General features: G+C 38.8%; 1 protein-coding gene across 2 annotated transcripts; it reads right to left on the bottom strand.

Moving 5' to 3' along the window:
* Positions 1-614: 614 nt before the first annotated feature.
* LOC105473847 (COP9 signalosome subunit 8) lies at positions 615-14,561 on the bottom strand. 2 transcript variants are annotated; one of them, XM_011727975.3, is made up of 9 exons: positions 14,403-14,553; positions 13,649-13,713; positions 13,249-13,319; positions 11,798-11,846; positions 10,472-10,604; positions 6,263-6,370; positions 4,581-4,643; positions 2,586-2,633; positions 615-1,806 (listed from the first exon to the last, which is right to left on the bottom strand). In XM_011727975.3, coding segments are annotated over exons 3-9 (483 nt in total). In that variant the 5' UTR covers positions 13,251-13,319; positions 13,649-13,713; positions 14,403-14,553; the 3' UTR covers positions 615-1,726. The 2 variants fall into 2 exon arrangements, with proteins under 2 accessions (XP_011726277.1, XP_011726276.1); XM_011727974.3 differs by lacking the exon at positions 13,649-13,713 and having other exon boundaries at positions 14,403-14,561.
* Between the last annotated feature and the right edge of the window lie 2 nt (positions 14,562-14,563).

The following is a 14,563-nucleotide window of genomic DNA, read 5'->3' as shown; positions in this document are numbered from 1 at the left end:
AAGATTTTTTTGTCCTTGGTGTATATCCTACTGACAATGTAAAATTGAACTACTGTGTTTGAGTTATTCGAGATTATTTTTTCTCCATGTAGAAGTTCACTGTCCTCTCCTTCCTCTCTCGGAAACTATTTTATTCATTTTGTAGATATCCCCCAATTGCTTCATTTTGAAATATAAGGAAATATGTACATATATATAATTGTAATCATTCTCCTTTTGTTACCCTCAAAATAACCAGATAAACTACATGTGCTTTCTATGTTCTCTCTCTGAAGATCATTCCAGTTTAGTAGAGAGATCTTCACTCCTTTTACACTTGCGTAGTCTACACTGTTGTTTATTCAAACAATTCCCTATTAATGAACATTTGGATTGACTTTAATCTACTTTTAAAAAATAACCAGGGATACAGTTTGTACTTAATACCTAGAAGTTAAAAAAACTGGCACTGTCATTCTCTTGACCACTCTACTGATCCTCTGACTTCTTAAATTTCCATTTCCTCAACTGTAAAACAAGGAATTGTAATATGACTTACCTATCCGGGTTAAATAAAATTGCAATTCAAAAAGTATTCCCATATATGTTAAGAAAAACTGAAATAGCCACTAAAATGCATTTAAAATAAATAAATTATGTAATTATCACCACACAGATTCACCATACAGCTCATTTCTATTTAAGAGATTCATATTGAGACAATGACAAAATAGACTGTGTCCACAGAAAGATTGAGAGAGTGGAATTTCCAGAAACTATCTTAGATGAAATAGTTGAAGAATTCAGTTAAATATTTATTGAACAAATGCAGAATAAATGAACTAAGGCCGTTATAACCTGAAGTTCCAACAAATAACTTCAAATATTCAGAGGGCTGTCACACATAGAATGAAAGACTTGCTCAGTATTTCTCCAAAGGGCAGAACTTGAGCCAAGAGATAAATATAAGCAACCAATGGGCTGCAGGATAGTTGTACAAAGTGTATCATGTATCTTCATAGCTTCTTTGCCCATACAATGCATTCCACACTTAAGTTTTCCCTTCTAAAAGGAGACAGCATAAGTTAATACGTCTCATGAATGTCTTAAATAAGTTGCATTTTCATGGCAAGCCCTCCACTGCCAGCAATGGATATACTCACACTATTGGAAAAAATCTAAAGTCAACAAACTGGTTTAGTATGGAAATGGTCTATTTGTTCCTCAGCTATGTTTCTGTATTTTACATTAGTGGCTCTTAGGAGGTGGGGGTGAAAAGAGAGCATATTCTCCAAAAAGCGTGAATCATAATCTCCAGGGATTCCGATACTGTGCCTGGGGACAGTCTTGCTTCAAGTCCAAATGAGTCATGACAATTATCAACCAATGGTCCAGGTAAGAGTGTGGCATGTGCTGGGGCAGACAAAAGTTGACAAACACTATTCTACATGAAACAGGAAACCTTATTTTATGAGTCACCAGAAAACAAACTAACTGTAATACTGACGGGCTCCATCCAGATTATTAAGTATTACAAAATGAGAACTGTTTCAACAACTATTCAGCATAATGTTTAAGGACAAAATGTATACAGTATATTTTATATTCTATATGTATTTTATCACATACTCAGTAAGGAATGCTGAGGTGCTTAAGCCATCCAATAAACTGAAAACACAAACTTTACATTTCGATATTTGTCAGTATACAGGATTCTGAAGATGAATCTTGAACTCAGAGTGATAATTCAGTTTTCAAGGAAAGCTACATAATCCGTCAGTCTGGCTAACTGCTGTTCATTGGGTATTGGGGGAACTGGAGCAGGCTCTGTATGTTAAAGAATAAACACACTTCAAGTTAGATACCACTGTAACAAAGCTTTGGCCCCAACACCTATCTCCCCCAATGCCTTCCATTTTTAACAGTAAGTTAATTTTCTTAGATTTGTCCTGGTTTTAGACAAAATCTTACATCATAGAGCCTTGGACATTTTTGAAAAGCAAGTCAAGAAGTCTCAACTTTTTTGAGTATGGTTTTACCTAATTGGTAGTAAAGGCATGTCTGATGTTGTTATTGAAGTATTCTATGTAAAGGTTAAAGACACTTTTATCAAGCAACATCTCGTTTAAAAGATCACAGCTCTTCTTGAAAACATCCGTACCCATGCAACATTAAATTCAAGAAATAATTAGCGTGCCTACCATGTCCCAGGCTTCATTGAAGAATATTAAATTGTCAATGAACCAAAAAAAAAAAAAAAAAAAAAACCCACAAAGAACCTCAAGGAATTTACATTCCAACATTTAAGTTACTCAGGATGCCTTCTGAATAACTGCTGGTGAACAGCTCTGGTGGGTCTCCCCAACGTGAGAATAAGAAGGCTCTGCAGCTGGCCCAGAAGAGGCCACTGTCTCAAGGCAAGCTCTGGGGGAGCCCAGTTTCACTCTTGTAACCAGATGTATTATTACACATTTATGAAATTTAACCTCTGTTTACAAGGTAAGAAATAGATACACACACTCACACACACATATACATATATATACTACAAAAAAGAAATTAGGAACAATGAGACATTTAAAAAATGTGCATATGAAAATACATACCTGATAAGGGAATAAACTTGTTAAAGGAAACATCCAGGGCCCCTGCAACTAAATTAAAAAAAAAAAAAAAAATGTACAGCTCAATTTACAAGTCATTGTAAAGACCTTTCATAGAACATGCGATTTTCAGCACAACATGCATTTATGGCCATTTATTTCTCAAACAGGGATAATAACTGTCCTCTATTATAAGTCTTCATTATATTACTCTTCCCCACTATCTCACTTGACTGGGATCGTGTCTTCCCACTCTTTGTAACTCAAAGGACTGAGCACATTGAGAATCCTTTACTGTATGTTCAACAATGTCTAAACATAGGCATTCCGAGTAGGTGGAAGGAAATCTGGGTTGACGTGGATGCAGGCGGGTTTGTGGAAGTGGGCATTAAGCCTGGCTCTAAAGACCTGGCAGAAAAGGACACTCCTGGTTAGCAGAGGGAAGAGAAACTATCAGGCAGGAAGGAGTGTGGCTCACTTCTAACAGCAAGACTGAGGGGCTGGGAATTCAGATAATGACAACAAGGGCAGGTCACAGAAATTAAGGCCTTAAAAGGAGGGCTAGAGAAGTTAACTCTGTGAAAGTGGAAGCCACAGGAAAAGTGCCCGTATGACTTGAGAGCAAGCAGAAAAGGGGGCCAGTTGAATATTTAAGGTTTTTTTAAATACAGACAACAGTTTCGATATGAAGGATAAGCTCAGTTACAAATGGCTCCATAAAAGGATGGAGATTAATATTTAGTAAAAACTATGGTGTAAGAAGGACCATGAAACACCTATATAAAATCATTTATATACAGGAAATACATTTTTTTTTTAAAATTTATTTATTTATTTATTTATTTTTTTTTTTTTTGAGACAGAGTCTGGCTCTGTCACCCAGGCTGGAGTGCAGTGGCGCGATCTCGGCTCACTGCAAGCTCCGCCTCCCGGGTTTACGCCATTCTCCTGCCTCAGCCTCCCGAGTAGCTGGGACTACAGGCGCCCGCCACCTCGCCCGGCTAGTTTTTTGTATTTTTTAGTAGAGACGGGGTTTCACCGTGTTAGCCAGGAATTTATTTATTATTATTATACTTTAAGTTGTAGGGTACATGTGCCTAATGTGCAGGTTTGTTACATATGTATACTTGTGCCATATTGGTGTGCCGCACCCATCAACTCGTCATTTACATCAGGTATAACTCCCAGTGCAATCCCTCCCCCCTCCCCCCTCCCCATGATAGGCCCCTGTGTGTGATGTTCTCCTCCCTGAGTCCAAGTGATCTCATTGTTCAGTTCCCACCTATGAGTGAGAACATGCGGTGTTTGGTTTTCTGTTCTTGTGATAGTTTGCTAAGAATGATGGTTTCCAGCTGCATCCATGTCCCTACAAAGGACACAAACTCATCCTTTTTGATGGCTGCATAGTATTCCATGGTGTATATGTGCCACATTTTCTTAATCCAATCTGTCACTGATGGACATTTGGGTTGATTCCAAGTCTTTGCTATTGTGAATAGTGCTGCAATAAACATACGTGTGCATGTGTCTTTATAGCAGCATAATTTATAATCCTTTGGGTATATACCCAGTAATGGGATGGCTGGGTCATATGGTACATCTAGTTCTAGATCCTTGAGGAATCGCCATACTGTTTTCCATAATGGTTGAACTAGTTTACAATCCCACCAACGGTGTAAAAGTGTTCCTATTTCTCCACATCCTCTCCAGCAGGAAATACATTTTTAAGAGTTTAAACTAGCTGATCCTTTCTACCCTGTCTACTATGCTTTATTTAAAATGTGTTATTTCCATCATTAGAAATAACTGACGTTAGGAAACAAATCACGATCTTTAAAAGATTCTTTCTACCCTGTTGACGCTTTATTTAAAATGAGTTATTTCCATTATGTTGGTATAGCAGAATTTTATATGCAATTATCAAAAATCAAAGCCTGAAAACCTGAAGCAGTCTTAGAAGAGTTCAATGCTGCATAAATGGGTGAAAGCTCCACCTACCTGGCTTTCTGGGCAGAACCATTCTTGTGGTGGAATCAGCTTGCCATCCTTGTTCTAATATACCTAAAAAAGTATATTATACATAAAGATGCGGAAAGAATAAAACACCCCAAAAAATCCAAAACGTGTCCATGACATTAGTTGTACAGAAGACCTGATGTGTTTAGTATAACCCATCGTATGCATTTTTACTAGAAAGGTATATCACAAAGAGCATGGAAACTTATTATTGAAATATTTCTGAAACAGGTATCAAAGCCTCATTTTACTCTATTAGGCTGCTATAATCATTAAAAGATGGTTAGTTTTCTGTCAAGAATACATTACAGTATTAACCTAATCAGTATTATTTGAAACAAACATAAGGAAAACTCATATGGTGCCTTTTGTGATCATCATATCAGTAATAACAAAAATGGCAATAATAAAAACAGCTTCCATATACAGAAGGTTTACCTGTAGGTATCAGACTACGTGCTTTTATAGGGATCATTTTATGTAACCACCACAACTCTATGAAGTGGGATATAGGGCCATTATTTGACAGGTATGGAAAATGAAGCTGAGGGAATTCAAGTGATTTGTCCTAAGTCACACAGGCACTAGCATCAGGGATGGGTGGTACCAGGATTCACATCCAGGTGGTCAGCTGAGAGTATGAGCTCTGAAGTATGTTATATATAGAAAATAAATGATGGATCAATTTTAAGAGCCAAAAGAAGAAATAAAAGTATTTAATAACTTAGTATAAGAACTTGCATTAACCTATCTTCATGTATCTAGAACTATGCTAGGCCCTGGAAATTTAGGATGTGGTGCTCGATGGAGCTCATATTGTAGCTGGAGAATCAAAAATGTCAATCATGGTAAAACAATGCAACAAGGTGTATACAATATTCTTTTTTTTTTGGAAACAGAGTCTCACTCTGTTGCCCAGGCTGGAGTGCAGTGGCACAATCTTGGCTCACTGCAATCTCCACCTCCCAGGTTCAAATGATTCTCCTGCCTCAGCCTCCCAAGCAGCTGGGATTACAGGTGCCTGCCACCATGCCCAGCTAATTTTTTGTATTTTTAGTAGAGATGGGTTTTCACCATGTTGGCCAGGCTGGTCTCGAACTCCTGACCTCATGATCCACCTGCCTTGGCCTCTCAAAGTGCTGGGACTACAGGTGTGAGCCACTGCACCCGGCCAGGTGTATACAATATTCTATAGCAACGAGCAGGAGGAAGGATTAGTCTGGGCATCAGCTGAGAAATGAAAATGCGAAGTTACATTTGGAGAGACCAGCAGGTAGGTGTGAGTGGGGAGCAAGCGCCTAAGGTATGGGTCCGAAATGGCAGGGAAAATGGGCTGAAAAGGGATGTGGGGATGATGCTGCCTTTACCAAATAAGGGCGAAATAAGGATTTCCAGATATGAGTAAAGAGGCCAATTAAGACATATTTTTGTAACCACCTGTGTGGATATTCACGCATTTGCTTGCCACAGAACTATTAATATGCTTGACTGCAGGGTGCCTGCTGCGTGTTCCACAACACCTGTTTCATATCACCTCTCAAAAAACACTGCCTGGACTCCAAAAGCATATTCTGTTCCAAGCGTTTCAGAGGAGACTGAGAAACCTACAATTCACACTTCCATTTTCCATTTTCCTTGTAAAGTAAAAAGTAAGCCAAAAATACCTTTCACAGCCTCTTCTACAGGAAGTCCAACAAAGGCTGCAAAATCATCAGCGATGATTGAAGTATACGCTTGAGAGACCAGGGCGAAGGCGCGTCTCCTGGTTGCATCTATTGTGGGAGTGGAGGGTTGGCAGAGAGTGAACCAGGGGAGCAGGTATTTTCAACACACATCGCTAAATCACACCACTGTCCTTGTCCAGTTTTCATAAGCAAGACCAGATGAACCCAAAGATTTCTGTGCTTATAGATACAAATATATATGTCCAGTATGTAAAGGGGGTTCAAATATTGCTGAATAAAAAAATACATTTCTTACACTTCTTCTCGGATGAAAAATCTCAGATAATGAAAATTACAAAGATGGAAAAGGGTTACTAAACACAAGGCTCTAACCCTAAGAAAATACAGTTCGTTTACACAATGGGGGTATAAATGTACTTATCTTATTTCATTCACAAATGCTGGAATCAAAGCAGCAGAAAACTGATTTGTGTAACCAGTTGTCCTTTTCAAAAATGTCTCTAATACAGGACCACACCTGGGAGTCACAGGACAGATCCTGTAACTGAGGCACTCTTCAAGTCTGCATCAAACTCTTGACTGAATTAAGGTTCAAACTCTTAAATTCCCACCCTGAAAGAATGAGTCTAAGAAGAGACTGCCAAACACCACCAGCAACAAAACCTTTCCTGAAAATGGCATTTAGGATTGTCCCCAGGCTCACATACCCACATAAATCAATTCCGGAGTGATGCAGAGTTGAGCACTGTGGAACCAGCTGGCCTTTCTTCCTGTGCAGTGCTTTGTGGTAACGCAAGAGCTCCTCCACCTGGCTGTCCACATGCTTAGGAAAGATTCTGGGTCTTACTTTCCATATTTAATAGGCCAGTGGACGTATGTAAAACACACACCCTAACGTATTTAAAATCTTCTCTCCATTCCTGGGACATTGTCAAACTACACCAATTCCCTCAGATGCCCTTTGTGCCAAACTAGTCCACTGGCTCTCAGACAAGTCTTACACCTTCTCCCACTGGGAATTTTGGTTTATGCTGTTCCGTGGCCTGAAATGCCCTCCTGTCTGCTCTCTACCATTCCTAAGTCTGTTTATAATTCATTACGATCTCTGCCCTTCTCTAAACTCAGCAGTATCGTTTACACTTCTACTTTAACAAGCAACTTTCCACCTACGCGGCAGACACTGTTCCACCTACCCGCTTCTTTTCAGTTCTATTCCAAACTTCTCAACAGGAAGGGCTATTCTTATCTTTATAGTCCCCCAAACACCTAGCATCTCCAGTGAAATCTATGCCAAATACATGCTTGTTGACGGTATCACAAGGACCAAAATGGGGCACAACTCCAACACTCAGGCTTTGTTTTCTCAGATTCCTTAAAAACTGCTGACACTCCCGTGCCTTCCCTTCATACTGAGCCCGACATCCTCTCCAGCTTTCACTCAGCCACTGTCTGTCCGCTCTTCATTCTGTGGCTTTACACTTACTATTGTAGGTTCCTTCCTTCCTTTAACCAGCCTGTAACCTAACAGACTTTACAACACCAAGAAACGTTTTCTATTAAGGCTGCAGACATTCAATGGAAAAGAACGGAGCCAACAATGTAAAAGAAATATATATTTTTTAGAGAAACAAAAGTATACACCATAAAACTATATTCATTTGGTAAGCCAACCATATTTCAAAAACATTTACTTCAGTTCAAATATTCTGATCATATTTTCAGAGTGGGGAATAAAACAGAAATACAATAAGAATGGAGGAGATAAACAAAAGGGAGAGAAAAGTAAAAAGATATAACTGGAAAAGGAAAGAAAAACGTGCAATGGGAGGCAGAAGTGAGTTGACGAAGCAAAAATAAAGGCTAAGTGTTCTTAGTCTCAGGGGCTGCAATATCCACTTGGCACGAATCACATCTACATTCCAACTAGTCACTCTGTGATCCCCAAGTTGTGAAATCTGTAACCTCAGGCCCCAGAATGACATGCTGGAAGGTGGAATAAATTGAGCCAGCACCTAATATCTGTGGCAGTTGTTGATGGAACACATTTTTGGTGAAAACAGAAATGCTAACAGAATGCAAATTCAGTTGTTCAACAAATACTCAAGTGCTGCTCATCCATCTCTGCCTGTGCTAGAGACAGAAGGGAAGAGGAGCTAGTCACTCCCATCCTTTCGAATCCTCTTCTGTCTTTCCCAGCCATGCTGTAAGCCAGGGAGGTTGGCCACCAATGCCTGTGGCACCTGAGCTCTCCTGCTTTGGCAAATGGGGGTCTATCAGGTCACAGGCTGGGAAAGAAGGTCAGGGAATTTACTTCCTATGTCCCTTCCCCGCCTTGCTCCAGCTGACCTTCTGTATCCATCCCGTGGGGCAGCCCCAGAAACACTGGCCCCTCGCCTTGCCCTTTCAGGCCTCAGATGAGAATGGCTACTGTCTCCCTAGTTCCTGGGTACTTCCTCAGCCCTTGTTTCCTGCAAAAATACTTTTCGCTAGCTTCTCTTCAGTTAAGTCATTTTCAGTTTAATAGGACTGTGCCTAATTTAGAATAGAATGGAAAGAGATCTTAGCTAGAAAATAAGTTTCTAATACGTTAAGAAGCAAAATGTTAAATTCATTAGTAAGACCAATCTGTTAAGAGACTATCCTGACCTGGCTGCATTTTACAAAGGAAACCACAGTACCATTCATGAATCTGGAGATTTGTAAAAGTCTCAGGATATGTTCAGGAATATTGTAGTACTTTAGAATAAGGTACATGATTATATATTAACTCATTTATAACCTGAAAAAGTACTATTTCTAATCACATTTCACAAATGAGGAAAATGAGACACTGAGGAGTCACCCCAGTAAGTGAAAGAATCAGAATTTAAACTCCAGAAGCATGGATCCAGAGTTCAAACTCCCACATGGTATGCTGTATAGCCTTTCCTGGGTCTACTGAACTTCTTTCCAAGAATTCTCAATCTCATGGAATTCAGTGAAAGGAGGCTCTGGGAAGGAATAAAACTACAGATCCCAACGGTGCACAACAGAATGCTTGCTGAATGAGTAAAGAGCCCCAAGCCCAGTCCTGCCAATGAACCCGCTGTGTAACACTGGGAAAAGGCAAATGGCCTGTGACCGCACCACCACAATCACAAGGCTGATTCACAAGGATACTATGAAAGCCCACTGTAATACCAATTCCTCAGGCCTTATATGAAGAGGTTTCCAGTGCTACTTTCTGAAACGGCCCCTGCTATACCTGTGCAATCTTCTTCCACACTCCTCCCTTCCCATCTATCTGCCTGCCTTAGGATTCTGCTCATTTCATTCACATTTAAAGAAGCTGCCTCCTGTTTTGTCACTTACATTGCTCTGTTTTATGCTGCTAAGAATTTTACCATGCCAAGGGAATTATGTGCATCTCAGAAACAATCTTTGCTGTCTGCTGCCCTGTAAAGCTGATATCCCGTAGCAGAATGATGAACAGTTATTAAAAAATCCCTGCTCCCTGACTTCCTCCACAGCAGGAGGGCATACACTGAAGGTGGATATTAACTGTGGAAGTAAGGGTAACAGTAAGAAATAAGAGTATACAACAACGTAAAACCAGATTATACAATTTTATAAAGAGTGAACCAGGACGACTGGGGGCAAATGTTAAGGGTGGGAGAACGTAGAGAGGCAGGGAATGAGATTTTATTGTGGGATCAGTGCTCTGTCACACCAGGCTTGTAATCTTTCAAAGCAATTAAAAATGCATTTGAGCATCTATGTATTAAACTGATTAGTTACAAAATCCAGAAGCTTAAGACAACACCTATCAAAGGCTGAGGCTGACATAATTCAAAGAGCAGTCTCTATTTTCACATCTCTACAAACCCATACCTTAAACTTGTTAGAATACTACAACATCTCATTTTAACAGCAAAAAAACAAAACAAAACAAAACAAAAAAAACTTAAAACTGATGAGCAATTTCCATCTAGAATTAAGAAACAACAAAGGCACAGGAGCCAATGTAATCTCAAGCAACAAAAAATGAAGAAGCATGATTAGGGCAAATCTGAAAAATTTTGAAAACTGCTCTTTTCACCTATCAAAAATATCTACTTAAACACACACCACTGATTTATTACTTCAACACTGCAGCACTTAGGGACCAAGTCTCATCTAATTTCATTTTGAATCACAAAGAAACACTACCTCTAAGTGCTTCCATAATTGGCTGGACCGTCTCAGACCACTGGTGAGCGTTGATGGTTGTATAGATCCCAGGGAAATCTCTCTGCCAGATTCTTTGTCCTACTGACCAAATTCCCCCAAGTTCAGAATTTGCCTGCAATAAATATTATTGCCTTAGAGGGTATTCACTCTGTAAATGTACCAATGATTGTATCTTAAAACAAAATACCAGAAATGATATAAAAACTTATTAGTTACATCATTAAAACATTTATTTTAAAAGATGCAATTACTTTTTCAGCCCAATCACTATCAAAAAGGTTTTCAAACACTATGAGCAGTAAGGTAAAATTTATCTGTAGGCCTGATACACATTTTTAATTACAACAGCAAATTAAGGCATGAGAAAGTAGTCCAAAACCATTTCAGAATTAAGCCTGGGGACTAATTAGCTTAAGCATTGTTTTTAAAGATGCTGTCTTTGTATTTCATAGATATATTATGTATAGATATTTAGGTCAAAAGTAATAGCAAAATGGTTAATAGAGACTGTCAACCTAAGATGTCACACATTGTAGCCTAAGGATAGAGCTTCCACTAATATCATTGAAACTTAAGTGCATAATTTATAGTTGTTCTTTATTTAGCCAAAGAAGTTGAGGAATATTCCAATCTTACTTAACAGGATGTGTGAGGAAAAAAAAAAAAGTAAAAATACTAATCTGATCTCTTGATGAATATCGACAATGAACAAAAGTTGAGATGAATTCTTGGTAATATCCTGAGAATGCTAAAAATTTCACTTTACACTCATGTTAGACACATGGAACCATCTGACATTAAAATTTTACTTCATTCCACTTTGGAAGAACCTTTTCACAGGCTATTTCTTCTAATCTCCCATCCAAAATAAGAAATTTAAAATCTTAATTAGCAAAAATAATCTTATTGCTGTGAATCATTCTTAGAATATTCTTGTAAACAATGGCAGTTTCAAAATAAGTACCATTACAGGAAGCAACATAAACCGGTTGAAAATCACCTCGGCTGCTTCCGCCACCTCCAGGACCTTCCTTCATCTAAACTGGCTCAGTTGTTTAACTAGGGAAGCTGCCCATAGAATTGACTCAAGAAATCTAATCAGTAGGAACTGGGCACAAATTCTACATCATCCCAGCAAAATTCAAATTTCTGACTAGAGGACTCTGAAGATTTATTTTGAAACCTTAATACTAGTTTGATGACTATTTCTAGGACATCAGACAGAAAACAGAAACTTATAAAAGGTTGCCATTTAAGGGAATGTCATTACATTAAAGCAGTAAGGCAGGTTTAAAGGATACTTACAGATTTTATAGCAGGTGGTATTCTTTTCCAAAGATATCTTGCATTATTCCTAATTTACGCCACCACAAAGAAGAATAATCAATTAAAAACATAATCATCTCTGTAAATGTTAAAAACTATCAGGTCCCAAGGCAAACATTCAGAAGTATACTTTACATAACACAAAGTAAAATTTAGTGTTATATGAATTTGTTTTGGGGAAACAATAGTAGTTTTCCAGATAAAAAGGACATGAAATATTTTTACCAAAGTAATATTCTGCCATTTCTACTGAACTTTTTAAAAATAATAATCCATATCCTAAATTAAGGCAACAGCACACTAAAAACACAAGGACGTATAGAACGGCCCAAATGATTTATTCGGATACAAAAGTAAACAAATTTATGTACTATGAAGGCTCCAGCATTCCCTGACAATAAGCCTGGTACACAACACTTCTCTCCCTGTCACAGTCCCTCCTACCAGTGGGTACAGAGCTTCTGAGGCAGGAGTTTGTATGGGTTTGGAGGCTTGAACTATGACAAACATATAATGATAGTTTTACAAAAAATAAAAAACCAAACGTACATGTGTAATAAAAATTTCAATTTAGTTTTTAAAAAGATATAAAAGAAAGGTTTTGGAACAATTTAAAATAAAATTTTATCAGGAATGATCAGTGAGTCTACAGGAGAACTATAGGAGATTTTTTTTTTTTTTTTTTTTTGCACAGTTACGCTTTCTTTTTGAGACAGGGTCTCACTCTGGCTGCCCAGGCTGCAGTGCAGTGGCGCAATATCGGCTCACTGCAGCCTCGACTTTCTGGGCTCTGGTAATTCTCCCCACCTCAGCCTCCTGGGTAGCTGGGATTAGAGGCATGCGCAACCACATCCAGCTAATTTTTTGTATTTTTAGAGCACATAGGGTTTCACTATAATCCCCAGGCTGGTCTCAAACTCCTGGACTCAAGCCATCCACTTGCCTCGGTCTCCCAGAGTGCTGGGATTACAGGTGTGTGTCACCACGCCTGGCCTAGCATAGTTATGCTTTCTGACTTTTCCATGTGAACGTGAAATAGGAATAATTAAAAATTTAAAAAAACTTTCAAATCTCATACATGTTTGTAATGAATCTCTTGGCTGCAATCTTCTCTTTCCACTTCTTTTGTTTTATTAATATGAAGTAAATAAAGATCATAAAAGTATTTTAAAAAGACAAAGATTAAATGAATTTACTGACATAGTTTCTCATAATAAATTGAAATGTTTTCTAGAAAGTATATATAAGACAATGACGACCTAATCATAATTCATTAAGCTATGATTCAATAGGAAATAGATGTAATAGTTATTATAATAAAAGAGGTAGCTCGTTGTGCCTATGTTTGGTGGTGCTACTTCAGGGCAGAAATATTTCCATGTAACTTTTGAGAAACCTGTTGCTCTTGGCTTTAGGTTAAACGTACTTACATGTCATTATGGAGCAAATATAAAGCTAGAAGCTGACCATACACTGGGGGTGTAGCAATTCCTCCAGGGGCCTAGAAGGCCAAAAATGAAAACAAAACAAAACAACACAAAATTTAAAAAACCTCATTTACCCTTTAACTTTCATTTTTGAAATAATATTTTATAAATGCTAATTAAAAAGTAAGCCTTTTTAGTCTAAGATTATAAATAATCTTATAGTCCTAGTATAGATTTAGAAACAGCTTAGAGAAGTATTAAACACGAAAATCCTAAGTATTAAGTTTATATTCGTCATCAGCTTTGATTTATCTCCCTTTGGGCCTCAGTTTCTCTATACATTCAAGAATATGTAAGAGGATCCCCTTCCCCAGTTCTCAAATTCCCATTTAAATGATCTTACTAGTATAAGAAACAATTTCGACAGATTCCTGAAGCATTCTGATTCTGCCCATTACATCAAGCGTCCTGAATAAGAGACAGAAAATCACCACAGCTGCGTGGCAAAGACAATTCTTTCAATTTTAACTCAATTGGGAAGTGTCTATTGTCTATTAGTGAGCTGCTTCTTCTGGATGTTGTCTCCTTTAGTTAATTTTAAAACTAATGATATAAACGCTTTTAAGTGTCTAAAAAAAACGTTAACTTTAACAGCTGCATAACTTTCACTTGTCTTACTAAAGACAAAATGGCAAGCTTACTTGACAACATTACGAGAAAGGCTCTGTGAGTTAAGAAAAGGTTACAATGGTCACATCTTTCTTGGTGTGTGTGTGTGCTTTGGGGTGTGTGTGTTGGTGTGTGTGTATATACCAAGATCTTTAATAAAATCCACATTACTACTCTCTCCCAACCCGATACTGGGAATGAAAGATGTCTAATTAATATGAGCTTATCGATAGGTGCTGGAGCAAACATGCACAGGGTTTTCGGGATCACAAGCTGAAGACATATAACAAAAAGGTCCCGGTGACTTAGGGGAGACCGGGCCTGGTCGCAGCAGGCCGCGACGGTCAGGGCTCCACACGTCCACCTCCCGCGCCCGCCCCGCGAGCTCCCAAAGCCCGCGAGCCTCAGACCCCGTTACCCTGGAAACTGGTGCCGCCCCGGGGCCTAAGACTACTCCGCAGTTTCTCCCAGGGAACGCAAAGGGCTACCTCGAGCTCCTGGTTCTCGCACTGATCCAGCAACTTTTTGAAACTGAAGGCACTTTCCGCCATCACCGCCACTGGCATCTTCCCGGCCGGTCTCGCCGCCGCACCTTCCGGACAGCCAAACCCCAGACCGTCCCTCGGGCGTCGCGCCCGCGATGACGTTT

This window comes from Macaca nemestrina, chromosome 11 (genome assembly GCF_043159975.1).
Source record: "Macaca nemestrina isolate mMacNem1 chromosome 11, mMacNem.hap1, whole genome shotgun sequence".
NCBI lineage: Eukaryota > Metazoa > Chordata > Mammalia > Primates > Cercopithecidae > Macaca > Macaca nemestrina.
This window is presented reverse-complemented; position numbering and strand designations above follow the sequence as displayed.